The sequence below is a fragment of the Cariama cristata genome, unplaced genomic scaffold (assembly GCF_000690535.1).
Source record: "Cariama cristata isolate BGI_N322 unplaced genomic scaffold, ASM69053v1 scaffold4890, whole genome shotgun sequence".
In the NCBI taxonomy this organism is placed as follows: Eukaryota; Metazoa; Chordata; class Aves; order Cariamiformes; family Cariamidae; genus Cariama; species Cariama cristata.
This window is the reverse complement of record NW_009596237.1, coordinates 11872-33581: the sequence shown is the minus strand read 5'-3', so window position 1 is coordinate 33581 and position 21710 is coordinate 11872. Positions and strand designations below refer to the sequence as shown.

Sequence of the window (21710 nt, the reverse complement as noted above, 5' to 3'; positions counted from 1 at the left end):
CAAAATTTTCTGCTTTGTGGCAATCCCAAACCCTTACTGCTCTCCCTCTGTAATCATAGTGGGAATTCCTGGGAGTCTGAAATCCTGATTATGATGCAGGAAATGGTTAATTTTAACAGGTTGTTTCTTTAGTAGACAGCCATTCATGAGCTAAGGTGAGTATTACCACTTCAAAATTATTTGCATCTTTTCACTTCTTGAAGAAGCAAGGTGCAACTTCTAAAGGAAATGCTTTATTCCAAGCATATATGGAGTGGACATCTTTAATAATTTAAGGGAACTGATGGTGATAGATTCTTAGGTTGTGCAAACATTTTATTTCAGTGCAAAGTGTTATGCATATTAGTTCCCTTTAAATCTCAACTGTTATATTATCACTGTGCTTCAAGGCAACTTAAAGAATATCATCAATTATAATCAATGCTGTCTCAAGGTTTTTTTTATGTTTGTGTGTGAAATATCCTGTGAGTTACTCCAAAGCATAAAGAAGAATAATCACGTTGCAAATGATTTTGAAAAACTTCTGTTCAGTGGAGCTATGGGGAAATTACAGTAGTTTAGAGGGGCACAGTTTCTATAAGAAGTAGTCCTCCAGTAAGAACTTGCAAAGGTTTTCTGAAACTAGAGGAGCACTGAAAGGTGAAAGTATTTGTATAATCTGGAGAACAGATGAAAGTTTCTGACATTGTTAGGGTGCATTAGGTCAGACCAGTGGTGGCTGAGGATTACATGTATGGAAATACCAAATATGGTACAACGTACATTTGGTTGGAGCAGGAACAAAGGAGATAGAAGCAATTGCAGCGACGTACGCTATCCAATGATAAAAAATCAGGTATGGTAATATCACATTTCAACACTGATTGTTTCATAGAGTACAGTGCTGTAGAGCTGGTCTTCTAGTGCCAGCTGCCTAGATTTCTATTTTTATATTATTGCTAAGGCACACTACTTTACCTATTGATATGTGCATATAAATTTGTTGAATTAGAATTGAATGGCACAAATTTTGATAAAATGTGTTGTATCAGAGTCCATTGTGACTCGAGAAATATCCTGAAAATATACCCTGTGTAAATAAACTTAGAAGCAGTAACTGGTTAAGTCAACAGGAAAATACTCGTAGTGTCACTTGTTTAAAGATTTATTATATTCTCTTCTGTTACCAGAAGAGAATCTTGAAGGTCTTCATCATGTTTCACTGGAAGGATGTGCTTTGTGATGCTGCTAGTGCCAGTTCTCAAAGTCAGTGTTATGACACTATTGTGAGGACTTACCAATGCAAAATGTTTTCTGCACATTTGGAGGAGATGTCCCTGAAATCCTTTACTTAGACATAGTTATGAAATGTCTTCCCTTAAAAAGAACTATTGTTCTTGGCTGAAAACCTTTTAGGTGTGGCATATTATGTGATTTCAGAAGGATTCTTAAAAGGCAGTAATTTCTTGGCCAGGCAGAGAAGATCTACTTGGTGGAGTTTCTATTGGTGTTTTACATGGAGTGTTGTGATGTGATGCTATTTATTAAGTTAATGGTCTAGAATAGGAGTCATTGCTGATAAAAATAGCCAGCAATAACAAAGATCATAAGTAAGTCAGCAGTGTAGTAGTAGGAGCCCTTTGGATAATTCTGAAATTTGGTTCCATCCTGACAAAAGCCATTTTTCTTTCAAATTTATGCGTGTAGAAATAAAAGCTGACTGTGATTTAATGTGGTTTTAAGAACACAGCAATTTCAAAAGTATTTCATTCTAATCATTGACTCTAGAGGAAGAGTCGGTCACTTAATTTGTGCACATCTATTACATGTCTAATGTCAGATGGGATGAGTCCAGTTGAAAGAGTCAATTAAAGTGTGTTTAACCTGTAGCCTGGAAAGCAGTGGCTTTGAGGAAGATTTGGGGATCTATCTAGACAAACTGCCATATGAAAATTCCCAGTGAGTTGCTCTGGAGAAAAGGGCAAGTCATACTGCCAGATGTATAAGTAAGTGTGCAAGAGTTTGAATAGTGTTGTCATTTTTGCATTCTTATACCACAGTGCAGGAGCCATTGTGTTCACATGTTCAAATATTATCATTGGAAAGGATGTAGAAAAAGAAGATAGAAAATTCAAATGCTGGTGTAACAACCTTAGAGATTTCTAGAGAGCAGTTCCTAACACTGTATTTCTTTTAAAAAAAGTTGGAAAGGTGGCAGCACTGTGTTCAATAAATACCTTGGGACAGACAAAAAAAAAAACAGGAATACTGAAACAACCATTGATCTAACAGGGAAATAAATAAGCCAGAACCTTTGGCTGGATTCGCATGAGATTCAAATTTTTGACCTGTGGAAGTGTAGTTCATATAGACTTGGGTGGGAACCCAGGGATGGGGAGAGAAATAATGAACAAGTGTTAGTCACTTAAGCAAAAAACAGAGCAAACGTTGGGCTCCTCAAGCACCTGCCAGGAAAATATGAGGTATCCAAAGTTATGAGGCTCAGTAATTTTGTTTACTGACTGAAAGTCAGATTAACCTAAAGTAGTGGTCCCTCTTGCATTGTATACCATTAACATGTGAATGAACCTGAAGTGAAACTGAGTAACTCTATTTCAGTGGTGCCAGCATCACTTTAAAGGCTGCTAATCAATGTAGTTGTCATATCCATTCTCTTTTCAGACTTCGGGCAAAAAGATAAATACTTAGGAGCCGTCTGGAGAAACTGTCTTGTAAAATAACTGAGCCCATGCTCACATCACCCTTATGCTGAGTCATTCCCCTACAAAAAAAATGTAAGTCAGTGGAATGGCTTCAGGGTTTAGATATTCCTCAATATGACTGAGGATATTTGAATTTGAACTTTTCTGTAGTCTCTGTCCATAACATGAGACAGATTACAGGGATTTCTATCTATTATACTGCAAAGGCTTGTCAAAGATGAGCACTGTAATTGATAATATCATAAAAGGAGTTGCTCGTGAAGGTTTCATGGATATAAAGTGTATTTCTAATTTGGCATCCTGTGGGAAGCTGTATCCTAAATTATAAGGCATAAAGTATAAAACTAGCTTTGATCTTTCAGAAAATTACCCATGTTGAAGACACAAGCAAGTAGAAGGGAAAATTCAGACAATTTGTCATCTGGGGATAGGATATGATGGTATATTTAATGGTTCTGCTCCATAAAAATGTGAGAGGCCATATTTTACTATGCTCTATCCACTGGAGAAAAATAGGAGGAATCCTGATTTTTTCCACGTGGATGGAGGTATGTATTTCTACAGAGTATTGTTAAAAATCAGGTATAGATGGAATCCATCCCATTGTAGGTAAGGAGGTGAGGTAAATTATGACATGCAGTTCATTATCAAATAGCAGTTTTTCGTAGCAAGAAATCTAAAATGGCGTCGCAGGTTTTCTTCTGATAAGTTAGAAGAATAGAGAGTTTTTAATATGATTTATGCATTGTGTGAGTTATGACCCAAGTAAACCCAATAGCGCGTGCAAATGACGTGCTGTCTGTCACATACTGGCTAAACGTAAAAGCTTTGGTAAGCAGACAGAAAGATTTGGCCATAAAATTTTGACATTTTCACCTTTTATGACTTGTGAAATTTTGCGTGATTTTTAAATAATGAATTTCTTTAAGATTTCAACTCATCATTGACAAATGCTTTCTGAGTTTCTCACCATTTAATGAACCAGAGGTTTTCCTTTTTAGAGCATTGAGTCTCTCAAAGTGGAATGGAGTGCGAGAAGTCTGACACTCTCTCTGTTGTATTTTCAGAGAATAGTGGCTATAAAGCAAGCCTTGAATGCGCACAACATCAGTTTCTTTCTGAGAGGAGGATACTGGGTCTTAGTGACTTTAGCTGACTCCAGTTCAGGTAAATATACAAAACTCCCAACAGACCAACCTTTGGATGAGTTCTGATAAGTGGAGAAAATCTTCCTGTCAGTATGTATGTGTACATATACACACACATAGGTACTTACTTGGTACTTGTTACATATAGATACACATATATATGTAAGTATGTAGAGAGATATATATGTACATGCACACACAGATGTATATATGTATATATTTTCATTTGATATTTGTTAACAATCACCACCAAATAAATATTTCTTATGAATTTCCATTTGGTCATACCTCATGGTATGCTCCTTGCTTTTTTCTGTGTAACCATGACATTAAGTAAATACCTCTTTTGTACAAAATAGTGCCCTGAAGGAAGAGCCAACCAGGCTTCAAAAAAACCATCTGGTGAACTAAAGGCACTTTGGCTTCACTAGCTGCCTAGAAAGCAGAGCTTCTTTACCTTTATATCAGCTGTTAACTCTTGATATAAATCCACGAGTCTGGAATGTAGGTTTGCATCTCTGCCTTGTATCTCTAGTCTTCAAATCAACTAATGTGAAGCCTGCTGTACAGTCTCCACATTGCTAACCCTGTCCTGAGATAAATTGTATGTTTTTCCTCTGATTAAAACAGATGGAAACAACATTTATTTCCTTGCATTTCCTGTGTAGCTGGAAACTGGTTGAAGAGAGTATGTGTGCATACATGGGTGTATTTTGAACAGAGATACTTTAAAATTGTATTTTAACCAGAAAGTTCAGCTTTGACTTGAACCTTGCATTAGAATGTCCCATAATTTTTGTTTGTGTATCATCTCCCATAATAGATCCTTCTTTCTTATTTCATGGTGCTGTGGGAGAACAGCTTAGCTGACCACAATAAATTTATGTAAATACTGGTGTGATATTTTATCTGTCAGCACTCTGTAGAAGACAAAGCTCTTTTATCTAGTCGCTAATGTGAATCGTGCTACAGTCTCGCTGTGGTACCTCATCTGGTTTAAAGGGCTAACATTCGTTAGCCAGCACAAAAGACTGGGATTGAAAGAAGCCCATGTTCATTCCAGCCTTTATCAGTGTATGACCTTGATGAGTTCATTTGTTGTTTAGAGCCTTAGTTTCTCCATCTGTGAAATTAATACAGCCCTACTTTTGGAATGCATGTATTTAAGGTATGTGATCATTTCCTATGATAACTTTAGATTCCCAGAAAAAAACCCCAATGAGTATGCACGTAATTAAATCTTCAGGGGGTTGGTTTTTGTTTTGTTTGTTTTTTTTTAATTTGATCCTCTGCCTTTCAGTCAGAAGCCACCAATTGATTTTGTGTTGTTGCCTTTTTGAAAAGGCTGCAGATGGAGTGAAATTAAGAGGGTATACAAATAACAACAAATGTTTTTGACCTGACAATTAAACAGAAAAGAAAGCCCAAGAATGTGACTGATCTGAAAGAGGACATGCTAAGCTGTTCTTTTATTTCATATTTCAGACTCTCAGAGGATTGGAGGAAGCAGTGGCTACTGGGCTATTGTGGTTCTCTTTGTTATCTGTCTAGCTGCAGTTGGGGCTTTCATCCTCTACAAGTTCAAAAGGCAAGTAAACATTAATCAACAACATTCACATTTTAAGAATTAGATTTATCCACAGATCAGCAAAACACTTTGTTATTTGAAAAGGAGATTTCTTGAAATGTTGCAAAAAGTCCGCCACTTTGAAAACGGTGCTTTTCTGAACTTTTCAGACATCAAGGTACTGCGCTGCTGCTTGCTTTCACTTACTGTGTTCCAAGAAAAATAGCAGCAATATAGGAACTATGGAGAGTTTGTTCAGCTTGCCTAAATAATATCATCAAGAAACAGAGCTGAGCTAAAATATTATTCCTGATTAATTCTTACTTCATTACTCCCAGCAGTTATGAATAAACTAAAGCTATCAGGACAAGGAGTGCATCTGCAATGGTGATTTGCTTAAAAAAGTAGTTTTATCAAAACGTGTAGCAGTCTTGGGTTTCTCTTTACACATATTACATTTTAATTGCTGGGGCAATGCCACATAGAATGACTGACAGAAATAGATTAATGTTAATTTGACACTAGAGTGTGTTGAGGGGAGAAATAATTCTGGAAGTGGCCTTTATGCAAGACATACTCTAAAAATTGACAAGGAATCCCATACCAGCCTTAGACAGTCCAATGTATCTTTAGTCCGCAATAGGCTTTAATCAGAGCTACTAGGGTGCTGTGCAATTTAAAGTATTTTGTTCTTGTTCATGAGTCTGTGTTATCTTGGTATTTTTATATCTCTGGGGCATTTAGAAGTTATTGGGTTTGAGCATACTGGAAACAAGACTTCATCATCTTCAAATCCTGATGTCCTTACTCAGTGAGGATCCTGTCATTTCGTCTCATTTTTTAAAGAATGATTTTTATTTGAACTAAAGATAAGTTTATAGAAATGAGTGCGGCACTGAGTTTGTAATAGCAATAAGTGCAGATAGCATTTAAGTAAGACTTTGTCTAGATAAAGAGTTTTTAAGTCAATAGAGAAACCCCCTTTTTTCCAAGAATCTCTTCATTTTCTCACTGCAGCACTTAAGTTTCTTAGAGCTCATAATGGCTGATTACGCTAAAGGACAAAGCACAGAATGCTTTATCAGACTGTCTACAACTGAATAAAAATCATTTCACTATTTTAGTGCCTGCAGCAAGTAAAAGCATAAAAATGGTTGATGTGATGTAATTATATTATTTCAGTAGCAATACATGGAAGATTTGCTGTTTGTAGTGTGGGAACATAAAACTTGCTTGTGATACCTTTTGAAAGCTGTATGATTTATATCTTTTATTAGCTCTTAAATGAGAGCAATTAAATAACAGACACAATTACTGCATGGCAAAAGAAGTATAAAATATTCAAGAAAGGAAGAAAAAAATTATTTTCCTTGGGTTCTTTCTAAAATGCCCAATGAACCATTGCTTTATAAATAGAGCTTTTATTAAGGAGAAAACTATAGTACAGTTTGCAAATTGTGAGCTTTAATGTCTCCCATACTTCTATATATATCATTTGCATTTAAATTTTGTGAGGGTTTCATTTAGGTGCAAGTGAGAAGAATTGTGAGCTATATTGAAATGTTTCTCAGTGGCTTGAAAACTGCTGTTGGCATTGATGAATGAGCATGCAGTAGTATTCAATTTTAGTCCATATCATATCTGTTTCTGAGATATTTGACAGAATTATTTTTAAATATTCCTGCTAAGCTTTTCCATGAGGATAATTTTTTGTGGTTGCATCCTTCATTTGCAATTTGATGTTCAAAAAATATTGAGCACCTAATCGGTGCTACGTTTGAAAAATCAATTTTTCCCTGCGTGTTCACTGTGAACTTCTCTCCCACTCAAATCTTTAATCCGTTTAAAAAAAGTCTTTCCTGTGTTTATAAAGACTGATGGTGAATTGCTGGATCCCCATGGAGTACTTACTTGCAAGTATAGTCCCTGTAAAGTCAGTACAGTGAGTATGTAAGTTTGCAAACTGGTCCATAGGGACTGAGGCTGTGAAAGTGAGTGTCCTTTATAGATATAAAGGTTGCAAGTTGTAATGCACAAAGGCAGCTTGTCAATATTATATGCCTGTATATTAAAAATTAATTTACTGAAAGATTGCCATAGGCAACAAGAATTGTTCAATTTTAGGAGATGATTTCAGCAGAATAACACTTACTGGGCCCTGTGGTAACTCAGACAACACATACAAATATAAATATTAATTATTTCCACATAGAAATTACAGACATGTATAAGGTGTTGAAATGTTAATACTGTCCATAATTTTTAAGTATGATTCACAAAATTAAGGAGGAGATGCAAGACATTTGGTGATGTTTTCATTTATGTAAGCTGATAGTCAGATACTCCCTTCGGAAAAGGGTTAAAACTCCTTTTTTCCCCAAATCAGGGAAATTTTTATTAATCTCAGTTTTATCACTACACTAATTGGGTCTTCAGGACTTACAGCTGGCATTGGGGCACAAGCAAAGCAAGTGGTCTGCAAAAGATTGCAGGGACATGCCTTGGACTATTCTCTCTCTCTCTTTCTCCTTGCTGGCCTGAAGGACAGCTCTTTATTTAAGGTTAAGTCTACTACCTAGAAACATGCAAGATGGAAAGACTGACTTGCAGATAAGATGGTGACTGGATTGTCAGGCAGGTTACAGTCTTGTACATGAGAGCATTTCAACCATTTGCAATGAGCAGAGGCACTGTTCAGGACCTGTGATGAAAAGTAAAGAGAAAAGAGGAGACTTCTGTGTAGACCATAGTACGGCTTTGATAGAAAATGGAGAAACCTGCTGAAACTGCCCAACGGTTCCTGAGTGCTGAGGCCCCTTGTCCCCAAGCATGGTCACCTGCCCTCCCTGCCTGGATTATTTCTGAAGTTCATGTCTTAAGAACTTGGGTCTTAATTTACAGTAATTTTTGTCAGGTGGAATTGCGAGATGAAAGATGGTGTTGATAAGACATCAGGGACTAATCTAATACCTCTTTTTATGAATCTTTCAGGGCAATCAGGACAGCTATGATGAAACTTGATGATCCTGTTTAATTTTTCATTTTTTAAAAACTGCAATACAGGGTGCTAAAAATTGGTGTCCCTCACAAGAAGTAAATCTCACAAAATTAGTTTTGGGGAGAGCACTAATCTAAAAATAACAATCCTGCATAAGATTCTGTGTCAGATGCCTCATATTCAGAAAACAAAGACAGTGTTTTATCTAATTAAGTAGGGGGATAAGGGGGGAAACAGAAGCAGATTCATATAGAGGTAGTGGGATTTTGGCTGATCAGTTAAATGCATAGTAAAAACTGATGCCGTCTCATCACTTTTGAAGGAATGACCATTAAAAAGAAAATATTAAAATTGTGTAATTTCCCTGTACTCTAATCAGAACTAGAATTATAGCATCTACTGGATAATCAGAGCTGTCGTGGCTGTCTAGCTAATGATTAGGTGACTGTAGGTTACATGGATTTCGATATGCCCTAATCCCAAATACTTAAACACTGACTAGGAAGGCTGCTGCCCTCTGTTCTTATATGTGGTAAAATTGGAAGCATTTATCATTTAATCTCCCCCCTCACTTTATCTAATGGCCTATTTGTGCATCCAGCCACTTCTTGCCAGGAACATGTGCTCGAAAAACTGGTGCTGGAGTCCTCGGAGCTTGTGGAGTGACTGCTGGCAATCCCGAGAGTGGTTAGTTGCTTTAGACAAAAAAATAAAAAGCAAAAAAGTCTTGAGACATGGAGGGGTTTGATCCTTTGTGATCAGAGTAGGTAAGCAACCCAGATTAGGGCTATTTTTACCCAGTAAATGAAAAGTAAATTTTAAATCATCATTTAAAAAACTAATTCTAGTCATATCCCACAAATGAACGAAGATTGGTTTAGATAATTTGGGGGGGAAATTTTCAGCAGGGCAGCAAGGAGCAAGAAGTAACACCCCAGCTGCTAAATCTGACTGTGGCTGTGGCACAAGAGTATGGAAATCACCAATCTGATGCCTCAAGTAAACAATATGTTACAATATCCGCTAGTATGCTTCAGTTATTTAAGCACCCAGGTAAAATGGACTACAGCTGCTTCTTTTGACCAGAACTATGTGAACCAGCTGGAAAATATTTCTGAGAAATCAGGTCTATTTTTTAGTGCAGATCTGGGACCTGCATATATTTTTCTATACTATACCATCTTTACTAAATTTGGTTCAATAAAAACACACTTCTTCCGTTCCCTTTGAAACAATGTTTATATTTTTTGTGGGTTTCAAGTTGCCATTCAGAAAAGATTTCATCCTTTCAGAGCAAGCTTCTATGGTGTGAGGACCTGGGCAACAATATAGAGAAGGCAAATAGCACTGTCTGCACTAGGCAAAGTGAAGGAAAGGAAGATTATATTTTAGCCACATTAAAGTTGCCATGTAATCATCACGTTACTAGTGGAAGATCTTAAATCATCCTTTTCTTAATTTTTACTTCTGTATGTACAGGATATTAAAGTACAAACGAGCAAATAGTTGGCTTTTCTGCTTAGGTATTTTACCTGGTTAATAGTAGCAAATTCAGTTCTCTAAAAGAGTTTGAAAATCTTCATCTTTTAATTTGTATGCAAACTACTGCCAGTGTACTTAAAGCTGCATACATTGTTTTCACAAATCACTGTGGATCTACTTCAGCCAAATTTATACCGGTTTGTGTGGATTCCTTTTTTCCCCACTACTATCAAGTGCCACTTTTGGTAAATGAACCCCCTCCTGGGTCATTTCCACAATCTGGAGCAGAACTGTGTTATCTTTCTGCCCCATTGACTTACTATCTCATTTTCGGTCTCTGAAGAAAAGCTATCTTTTTTCCCCACCTTGCTTATACTACTTTTATGTTCCATGAGAGCAAGTTTAGTCCCAATCCATGCCATTTAGTTGTAAAAAAACAGGCACTAATTTAATGATCCATAATATTTCATAAAAACTTCCTCAGAAATCAAAGTAATAGCGTGTAGAAAGATTTCTGAAATGAAAGAGGCAAGTAAATCAGGAGTGCCTTAAAGCACAAAGAAATCAGTCGTCTGAACATTAATGTAAACATAATAAAGCCAACACCACAGTAAAGTATTCTATTTAATGGATTATTATTGTTAGTTTTATTTAAGTTCCAAGAGAATGCTACATTATTCCATATCCTTTGCCATGTGAATATGTTCCTATTTTTTATAATAAACAGAATCTTAATCAAGCCTCTGGAAAATGAATGAAGTTGCATAAAGGCCAATGAATATTGGCTCCGCAAGGAAGTAATTGAAAGCCAAATAAACTAGAGAGTTTAAATGAGTGGGAATCAATATCGCATCCCCCTCCTGCTGTTCCTTACTGCTGAACGTTTTTAAGTGCAAACAGTTTAGGATATGAACTGATCAGAATTTGTGAATATAGGGAGGAAAAAAAATACTTTCTGGAATATCTTCTAAAAAATGTGAGACCTGAAGAGCTTGGTGAAAGCCATGTGCTGTGATGTTTGTCAGTAGTTCTGTGCAAAATTAAGTCTCCAGTTCGTATTTTTATGGTCCTCAAAGCAGGCATGAATATTTCTTCTTCTTCACGATTGAAATAAAATGCTACAAAGAAAACAAAAGGAACTAAAAATGTAAACCATGGAGTGCAGCTCAGCAGAGGTAATTGTCTCCAGTGATGGATGTGAAGCACGTGCGTTTTGCAGCTGAAGGGTAAATCCCGAAAAGAAACTATTGCATAATCTTCTTCTCTGCTCTTGTAAATGTGCTTTCAATTTTCATATTGCTGATATAAATCTCTTGGGTCAAATTTCATGTCTTGTCGTGTTTTCCCAGTAGTCTTTTATGTAGACCCAAGCATTGCAACTCTGCCTACTTCAAACAGTATACATTGGACTCAACATAAATTGCTTCCTTAAGAAGAGCAAAGCACATCAGTGTACACAAGAGTTTCTCTCTGCATAACTAGGGGTAGCAGCTTCCTTAAAGCAGTGAGGAGCAACTGGAAAATTGCCAGAATCAGGCCCATCTTTAGCAAGGATTCACTATCCACATCCTGTTTCATCCCACAGTGTGGTTGTCCCTTGTAAACAGAACATCTGACAGATGTGTCAAAAATGCCTCTTGAAAAGGCTTGGACTATCATTTTCTTCAGTCTGGTTTAGTCTTTTCCTTGTAAAACTGAACCAATATGAAACACATAGAGATCTCTATAATGTATAAAAGGTCAAATGCCTACAATGTATGCCCTCACAAGACCAGTAATATTCTCCTTCCTCTCATCCATACTCCGTGTTACAATCTAAGATGCTTTCCTTGGTAACTGTGAGGAACAAAGGAAAGTGTGGAAATGTCACTGAGCACCTCAACTTTATACTTCCATGAAGGATCTGTACTTAGCAGGATTGGACTCATGAGGTTTAGGTGAATGAGAAATAACAGCTTATGCCTTTTCTCCTTTTTTCCATAACCCATAAAGTGCTCTTAACAACAGTACATTTAATGGTTATTTCTGAACTTGTGAGGTTTCTTAATTCAGGATCCCCTTAATATGTTTAATAGTATGTGTTGTGATTTTAGTGATCTCTAACTAGTAAGTCTTACCAGAGATATGAGTTGAAGCCTCAGGATTTACACCAAAGGATACACCTTTTTGACCTGATTTCAGACAGGTCCTTCAGCCTCGGCAGACAACAGTTAGACTAGCAGCTCTGCTCCCTTTACTTAATTGCAAAGGTCTGCTGTGCCATATGGGTTTGAGATGGATAACATTTTTATTATGCCAAAAATATTTTGATAATGCCATTGGTTCTTCTACAATCTGTCAGAAATACAGTTTTGAGAAGGTCCCCTAATTATTGCAGAAACTTACGTGCTAATTCTGCAGATGTGTTGCAAAGACATTCCTCTGGGTTCTGGTTCTCTTAGGCATTTGGTGGTGGACTGAAAGTGAGCAATTTGACAGATTTGATGCAGGTCTGATTGAGAGGGATATTGTTTTCCACATGACTAGTTTCATTAGCAGACACATTAAAAACAATCTGGAGTTACTGGCCCTAAAGAAAAAAAAACCCACAAAATTAATTACCTAATGTATTTGTTTTGGTAATGAGGAATGTCCTTCCCTCTTTCAAAGCGGCTTTCTTCATCCACTTAATAGGAGGAGAGTGGTGCAGGGCTTGGCTTTATGTACATGTTTGCGTTGGAGGAGCCCTTGGACCTGTTGAAGTGGTCATAATAGCACAGTGTTGTGCTGCCAGACCTTCTTTCTATCTTTGTCCTTTGCATTTGATTGGTCCTGTGCTTTATTTACTCCATGCTCACTGAGATACAGAAAAGAGAAAGAGCAATCAGATTTCTTTCTTTGTGCTGTTTATAAATAATGTGATTTTATGTCATTATTCTGTATATGTATAATTTTCTGTGTGTGTATACACATAGCTGTACAGATATGTGTGTGTGTACATATATAGATATATAGGATGCAATTAATCTCTTGGATAGTTCAAATTAAAGGGAGGAGATCCTTTGCAGTTGTCTTTCATTGTTTTGCAATTTCTATTTGTTCTAATTACTTTGATGCAATGGAAGGTGCTATTCAAAATAGTTTGCTGCAGTAACTTTTATCTCAAACTAAGATGGTGCCACCTGGTAAAGAACCTTTCTTCTGAAATGGCATTTAAAGACAGGTCATCTTCAAAAGCCTAGAGAAAACAGAGCAACCTGTGTATTTATCCAGCTTTTGAACTGCTGTCAGAACATGGAGCAGAAGATGGTCGTTTTTAGAGAGATATCTAAAAATTAGTGTCACTTTTTCTATTTTCTGTCTAAAGGAGCTCAGCAGAAACCGCAGCTTAACCTCAGCAGTTCAACCCCATTTTCTCTTCTTCTCCTTGTCTGCCCATTGCAATAATCTATGTTTAAGCACAGACTTTGACAGCCATGATCTGCTGTCATGCTGATCAAGCTGTCAAGCTGTTTCTTGCAGTGTAGGAAACAGAGCTCACAACCTGCAACTCCCTAATCAGAAGTGTCTGCTTGGTGCCTAGGAAAGGATGTCCTTATGTGCCCAGGCAAATTGCAGGTGAATGCAGCAAAGGGTATGGCTCTTGAGAAATGTTTAAACCATAAATTCTGTTGCAAATTCAGAAATCTCCGATTATTCCCTTTGATTCTACAAAGTCTAATTTAACTTAATCTAGTTAAGAACTCTTTATCAATACTAAGTCTTAAGCCTCCCAGTCTCAATCATGGTGCTAATTGTTCATTACAGCCATTTAATAACATGCTTTTTGTTTTTCTAGATTCAAATAAGAATGAATGAATTAAATGCTGTCTGCTATAGAGAGTTTTGTCTAACAGCAGTTCCCAGTAGTCCTGGGCCAAACTTTACACTTTGCCTCCTCAGTGCTGCCTGCTCAACTTCACCAACCTCCTTGTCTTCTTATTTGCACTTATCGATGCCTGTTTACCTCCTTACTCCTTACCCCTTGGTCCTGGCCTCCTGGTTCTTCACTGTCTGCTCCCTTTCCATTCCCTGTCTCCTGGATTTCTTCTGCTTCTTTCTTCTCAACCCTGATGGAGTATGAGAGTGCCATCTGATGTTATCACCCTTCGGTGTCAGCCCACCTCACCAGGGAGATGTGAGGATGATTGTGACCCAACTTAATGTTTGTGAAGACACCTGGAGCCAGGAATGAATGCCTATTGGGCCTTTCTATCACATGAGTTCTTAAAATAGTTTTTCTGTGGTTTTAGTAATATTTTTTTCAGTATTGTTCATTGTCTGTCAATCTTAGTCAGAAACTGATGCTTAATTATTACATTGGTATGAACATTGTGATAAGGCAGTTACATAAAACTGTGACTGAGAATAAGTAGTTGATAAGTTCAGGTTGTGAACACAAAATTAAGGAAGGGTGGGATTGGTGCTGTTTCGTGATTCTGGAATGACTTTGCTTCGCTGGAGCTCTGCTGTGATGCCAGCGTGTGCATGACAAGAAGGAACTCAATCACAAGACTTTTTCTCCTTGTCCAATTTAGGAAACTCCCAGGCAGAAATGTTTACGCCCAGATGCACAACGAAAAAGAGCAGGAGATGACAAGCCCTGTTAATCATAGTGAGGACACCCAGAACATCATCCAGGGTGAGGAGTTTATTGATGATGATCTGGACTCTCAAACACTAGGTAACGCAAGAGGTAACTTCATTTTTAGTTTATAAATTTTTGTAAGTAATTGATTTTTAGTTGATGTTCATTGTTCATTTTCATTTTAGCTTTTTTCCATTTTCTGCTCAGTCTTAGGAAGGAGCAAATAGTACACACTAACAAAGGATTGTCTCAGTTATCTTCTTTTGGTTTGCTTGTGATACAGGCTAATGTATGGTTGACATGCTGTATAGAGCATGAGTACAGAAATAGTACAGTTTAATGTCAGGAGACTTACCTGGACAATTTTAGAGAGAAATTATATTTGGTAGAACAGGATATAATAGGTGACAGTTGAATTAACTTGATAATCCCCCTGAATGAGTAGAAAATGGACTTTAGGCCAGAAGGATTTGTAGAGTCAATGTTTCCATCATTTCAGATTGATTGTATCTAGATCCATTGCTATATTTGCCATCATATTCCAGTGGCATTTAAATTTTTCATGATTAGAAACATTAAATTTATTCCTGTATAAAAAGTATCATAAGTCTTCCCTAATTTAGCTGGTAGCTTTCTAGTATTCATGGGATAGTCGTAAGGAACCCATGAGAGAAACTTTCTGTGAATATCTTTCAGTGCAAATGATTTCAGTGTCAGATGGAAGTGTATATCCTGGCACCCTGTGGTTCTTTCTAATGTAACATGGAGTGCTGATCTATAAAGTTCATTTCTTGTAAAATTTACCACTGTGTTCAGACTACTTTCAGGTCACAGTCTGAAAAGTGTAGGACAATGGAAAAAGCTCCCCAGTTCCATTTCTAAATATTTTGTGAAAATAAATCAGATAACCCAAGCCTTTGGGATTTATAGCAGCAGATTCATGGTGTAACAGTCAACTGTAATGTCTTCATGAACCCATGGAAGAATGTGTGTTTTAGCTGCACCAAAGGTAGCTTGGGGAAGGACAGAACTTTGGCAGAGGAGATATTTCTTTATTTGGCTTTCACCTGTATTGTTTGTTCTCAATGCCTTTTTTTTCATTTGCTGAACTGTATGCCACTTCTAGGTTCTTGGAGGTGTTAGCTTTGAACACAAGGGAAGAATCCAGCCTCCTGCTTTGCCTTGTGTATTTCTGTCTTTTCTTTGACAACCTTTGTGTATGAGTATCACTGTGTTTTCTTTCAGATTTTGCAAGAAGACCTTGATTGCACTCCTGACTTTACCAGAGTTAGTTCCAAAAACAACCCTGGAAAAACAAAATCTATGTTAAAATTGTTTGATCAAGTCATCCCCAGGGTCTTTAGAGAAGGCTGAATGCTAATAAAGTCCTTGCAGATGTACCTATTAAAGTGGAGCATTCAAACACCTCTAGTAACGTTTAAAAGCATAACTTCTTCCAGTGATAGAAAATCCCTTATGGCCTATTTATATAAGGCAGCTTAGGATGCTGGAATAAAGAAATGCTACCCTGATTTGTAATGCGTTCAGAAATAATCTCTACTTGCCCTGCACTCCTTAGAGAAAAAAAAAATTCTTCTATCTGAGCAGAGCATTATTAGGCTTAAAGACTGCAAGATTATGTAATGTTTTGATGTAAAACTTAAAACTGCAAATGCAGATCTTGAGGTGCTTTGTGCTTCTGCCAGGTTGTCAACAACAGCAACATTTCCAGCAGAGCATAAAGAGTTCATTTCTGTGGATCATAATCATCCATATTTGTCAGCTACTGTACAGCTTTTAGATGCAAGACTTTATTTAAGACATTAAACTATACTTTTCCTCGCTGTACTGTTTTGTTACTTGCAGTACTTTCCACTAGCTCTGGTATTGCTCAGTACTGCCAAGAAAATATTCCTGTTAATGATTCTCCTCTATTTTTTTGGCTAGAGTATGAAACATGTTATAATCCCTGCTTTATATTAAATTCTGTTTTACGACATTATTTGCAGAAGGTTCCTATGCTATGGAGATCCCTTCTAGTTCTGGTGAGCTTTCTCCCTCCGTGTTGGGAGATGTCAGTAGCAGCCTCCGCTCCATGCACAGCAGGGAGTTACAGGCCTGGGTTTCTGTTTGTTCTCTCTCTTCTCATAACTTTTGAATTTCCACAGTACAGTATTTCCAGACTTACCCATCCACTTTTTTTGTTTTCTATATATTTTATGTTGCCTACTTTATCGCAACCCCCACCTTGGGACTCCTCAACACCATTACCTTGCAGTGACTCCTTCTGGGAGAAGTGGCAACTTGAACAGCTACAGAGTTCCCTTATTGCTGATGCCGGTCAGTGTCCAGTCCCAGGTCAGTGGCATGTCGAATGGATGCCTCAGGTTCCATTCTCCTCTCTCACCTGCGCCCCTCGAGACAACTACACCTTTTTAAGCCACAAAGAGAACCAACTTATGCTGTCACTGGGATAGAAACCCTAGGAATTTGCCACAAATCCACCACCATGAGCAAAAACTTTGTGTGAAAGTATGCTGTAGGTACATGGAGCTGTTGCACCAACCTTCACCTGACCTGTTGTTTGATAAAGCCACTCTTTATGCGATTGACCTGTCCCTGCAATAAAAGGGGGATTTATTGTGAAGTGTCTGAAATACACTAATGCTGGCATTTTGTTTCTGTATTTTCGTAGGCAATCACTCAGGCGTGGTTTTGAGCATCAACTCCAGAGAGATGCACAGTTACCTGGTTAGCTGATATTTACAGCTGAACACAAAAGCCGAAAGACTCTTCTCTGTATCATTTTATTTTTCCCTGGTGATGTCACAAAATTGCAAATATGGCTGTAAATGCTGGTGGAGAGGAGGTTTCTTATCAGTCCCGTGGAAAAAGCGTCCATCGTCAGTTACCGAGGGAAAAGGATAATACATCTTGTGTTCACTCTATGGCCTGGGAACTTGTTATGATTGAAACTCAAACTATGGTAGCAAATTTGTAGCCCTAGGCACCTTCAATGCCACCTTATTTCTTTTCTGTATATGCTCTAGTTCTTTATTTTTAGAAGGATTGACTGTAACTTTTTAATTATATTTTTAATTGAGATATTCAGCAGAAGGCTGGGACTCTTCAGCCTGAAAAGATGATTTTTACACAAGCGACTAGCCCAGAACAGATGGTTGATTGATCACGATGACATTTTTTTAGGAGGCCAAGTGTTTCTATACTGGGAGAGGACTGAGCAAGGAGACCAATGCACTCCTAGTCGATACAAGCTCTTAACTTAAATATGTGTGAGACAATCTAATGAATTTAGGCTTAGGCCCTTCTGTGGATTAAAGGAAATAAAGTGTTAAGTAAGTTTTCTTATAATATAGGATAATGCTCTTCTAAGTGTAGCAAGTCCTGACAAAACATCAACACCAGTATGTCCCTCAATCCCACTCTTTGTGAAAGAAAAACACCAGCTTAATACTATTTCCAGATCAGGTGCCTTCACTTGCGGACAGTCATTTCAGTTGCTCTCTTCTTGTCGCCTGAACAAGCACCTCTAGGACGACGGCAGCTGCCGGATGAGTTATCCTGTAAAACCCCATGCTGGTGGCCTGTCTCTCTTTAAATTTCCAGAGAGTGTAAATACCTCTTTTAAATTGCTTGCTTGATATGGTTTTTTTTTTTAAACTTCCTATTAGGGCAGAGGTGCCAGGTAGGTCAGAGCTCTCCTCCGGGCAGGACTGGATAGCGCACAGCCATCCCTTTACCACTCATGTCCTTCTTTGGGATTTTCCCTGGCTGTTTGCCCTTGCAGTCAGGGATGAGCAAACTCTGACCTGACCTTTTCCGCTTGAGTTGGTTTGACAGTCCAGAGGGCCATGGGGAGGATGGGCTGATTTAGGCATTCGTAGTTCCTTTCCATCACCACTGGCTGTCACTTAGCCCCTACTACTTCTGGTCGCTATTTCTGCAGGGAAGGTGGTGGGGCTTCTGAAGGAACTGCCTGCAGAAGGTCTTGTGAGTCAGGTCAGAGTTTCCTAATCCCAATTTTGTGAGTTGGGTCAGTTTCCTAGTCCTGACCTCTGCGTCCCTAGGGAATGGCAGTACGGTGAATCCACGTGCTGCTGGTCTTTTCCTTATGTTTTATGGAGCCCTGTAGGAAATGAACTGTGGTGGCGTAAGTTTAAACATCTGGCATCCTATGTGTCACATCTGCCAGGGATTAGGATGCTTCTCTCAGAAACCTATATAATATCTTCACTTTTTGCCTTTGATAGAGAATAAATAGCTCTTTACTCACTGAATGTCATACTGATGCTAGTGGCAAGCTCACACACCACCTTGCTTAAGGAGGATACAGATAGCTAACTACATCTTTCTGAATAAACAAACAGAAAATAACGAATGCTGGTAAAACAGAAAAGAACGTCTTAAAATTATTGTATGCATTGGAGTAATTCTTCCATGTAGGTGTGGATATCCTAGAGCAAATTGTTGTCAAATGCAACAGACTGGGATGTAATAATTCAGTGTAGTACTGTAGGCTCTCACAAACCCCACAGGATTTAAGTGTAAAGCACAAGAAAATCAAGATTATAAACGTACTGCAAGGAACCAGGTGGAAAAGTTAAAGTGAAGGTTCTAAAAAGCACTTGCAAACTGCTCAGGAAAATAATTTCTAGAATTTCTGCCTATTTAGTTGTAGAGTGCCATGCAAACTGATTTACAGAGAAGCAATGCTGTAGCTGATTGTTGTATGCCAGACTGTGGAGAAATCCAAGGTATTACATGTATCTGAGTCTGGGTTTCTTGAAGACAAGTGCAAACACAAAATGTGCTGCGCATTGGAAACTCTTGGGATCGTTGCACCAGAGGCTTTCCCTCCTCACCAGCTCTTTGTCCTTTTTCTAGTGGAAATGAGCTGGAGCAGAGAATAAAATAGTATTGCAAACAGCTTACTTGTTCTTGTGAAATAAATCTGAAGTGGGTTATGTGTATTGAGCAGGTGAGTGGCAGATTAGCCTCATGGACAAGGGATGGGATGGAAGTTCTAGCTTGGGGCTGTTCTCCCACGGTTCATCTAATTGGCAAAGGACACTGTTGGAACTAGGTCATACATCTAATTTATGCTTTAACAGCTACTTTTATACTTTTAATACAGGGTGATTCGTGTCTCTGATAACAGGAGTCTTTTGGAACACTATAGAATATTTAACTGCTTGGTACTCTAATTAACACTTAGCACAATATAGTGCCTGTAATAATGTTTTTCAATGCTTATTAATTTGATTCATGCAGCACTCCCGTGAGGTTGGTTTGTCATGTCTTAAACCCACCGTTTTCTAAAGAGATGTCAGTATTGCTCTAACTGTATTAATAATACCCAGCAGATGATAAAGGAAGCCTTTGATTCTCTGGCAAGAATAACTTTAAAATTAATTATTTTATAACTGCGAAAATGCCATTACCGTTTTCTCATTCATTGTTTATCTTTAAATGAAGTCTCACTAGTGCTGGGTTTCGAATCTCTTGAACTACATCCATGACATCTTAGCATTTTATCCTTTATATGTATCTAAAGTCCTGATACATGTGTATACAGAAACACAGCGTTTTTTCTATGCACAAACCCTAGGAACACATGTGTGCACATATGCATGGAGTATTTGTACATATTCCAGTTAAACTTGTTAGTGAGGAAGAGTGATTTGATGGCTAAGAAACAGAAGGTGGCTGTCACATACCTGGATTCTGTACCCAGACTTTGGGCAAGTTGCTGAACCTGTATGTGCCTCAGTTTCCCCAGCTGTAAAACGGGGTTGATAGTAATTACCTACCTCACAGGGTATTGTGAGGCTAAGTTAATTACTGTTTGTTCAGAATCTTCAGAGTGAAAGAATTCTGTGAGCATAAATTACTAATAGTTTCATTTTCTTTGTTTTACTTGTAATTATTGCTGTTGTTAAAGGCAGTTTACTGAAACCAGATGCAATTATGTATAAATGTAAAAAACCGCATAATCTGAAAAAGGTACATTACTGTTAAAAAAAAGGTAATTTTATTTAAAAACTGCTATTGAAACATACTGTTATGTGGTAGCCTTGCAATATTGGCTGTGAATTTCCTGTTATACAGTAGTATCTTAAGGTTACTTTTCTGCAGTGTTATTTGGTCAAAAGCCTTATAATAATGATAATACAGTGATATTTATCAACATTGATACTGAACTATACTGAAACCAACAAAACTGGTGGTGTATTGGCCTCATTTACATCTTTTGGCCTAACTCTGAGGTATTTGCAATTTCAAAAACACCCTGTACTTTTCAGAGCTCCAAGAAGTACTGATTTGAAGCATTCTAACAGAGCCATCAAGATTTACAGCTGTTACCTTTGCTTGCCTTTTGACATTGAATGTTTTATATGGCTTTGGAGCGGTCCATCCATGTAAAGTGCTCAGAAAACATTTAGGGAAATAGGAAAAATCAACACATAGTGTAAATTAATTTCTTGAAATTAAAAGCAGTATAAAGCAATGTATGTTTTTATATCCTGTAGAAAGAGGTGGTGGAAATGACCGTGAAGAAATAGAGGGTACCAGCCTGAGGCAAGATGTTGTTATTATCTCCAATTCACATCCAATTTCTTTGAACTGTTTTAGGATATTCTCATTGAATTATATCCTTCTTGATGAGTTTTCTGCTTTCAGTGACCAGTGTAAAGAGGAGTAAAGTGTTTATTCATATAAAGTAGATGATTTGTTAAATTACTGTCCTCTGGACAGAGACAAATCAGCGCTTTGCCATTAGTACTTCCTAGTGCAAAGCAGATTTCATCTGACATGATTATGATGGTTAGCTGTGGTTTAGGTCCAATGAGACATCCCTTTAGTGAGAACACTCTGCTACTGTATGCTGTCTCTTTAATAGAAGTCAGCAGAATGGAACTGCAGTGGTTTCCATCCTCCTCACGCAAATATGTGCTTAAAGAAATGTGGGGGTTTTTTACTATTTTTAAGAAGTTAAATAAATGCGTTTGTTTGCAGTAACTTTTTGATGATGAACCAGTGGTTCTGATAAGCTTTGAATTTCTAGTGTTATTTCAAGTCGAATACAGTGTTGCTAAGTTGATAGAATCGATGACAATTTCAGATGTAGATTTTTCATATGTTTCCTATAAAACAAAGTTTTGTAATTCTTCAATAATGAGACTTT

At 37.6% G+C, this 21710-nt stretch overlaps 1 protein-coding gene across 1 annotated transcript in view; it reads left to right on the top strand.

Moving 5' to 3' along the window:
- Positions 1 to 17222, top strand: part of SORCS2 (sortilin-related VPS10 domain containing receptor 2) — a 35772-nt gene extending 18550 nt beyond the window's left edge. The window contains exons 11-15 of the mRNA XM_009705061.1: positions 3770 to 3869; positions 5336 to 5438; positions 14454 to 14611; positions 16782 to 16861; positions 17199 to 17222. Coding sequence (XP_009703363.1) covers positions 3770 to 3869; positions 5336 to 5438; positions 14454 to 14611; positions 16782 to 16861; positions 17199 to 17222 — 465 coding nt within the window. The remainder of the gene's footprint in view (positions 1 to 3769; positions 3870 to 5335; positions 5439 to 14453; positions 14612 to 16781; positions 16862 to 17198) is intronic.
- Positions 17223 to 21710: the final 4488 nt, after the last annotated feature.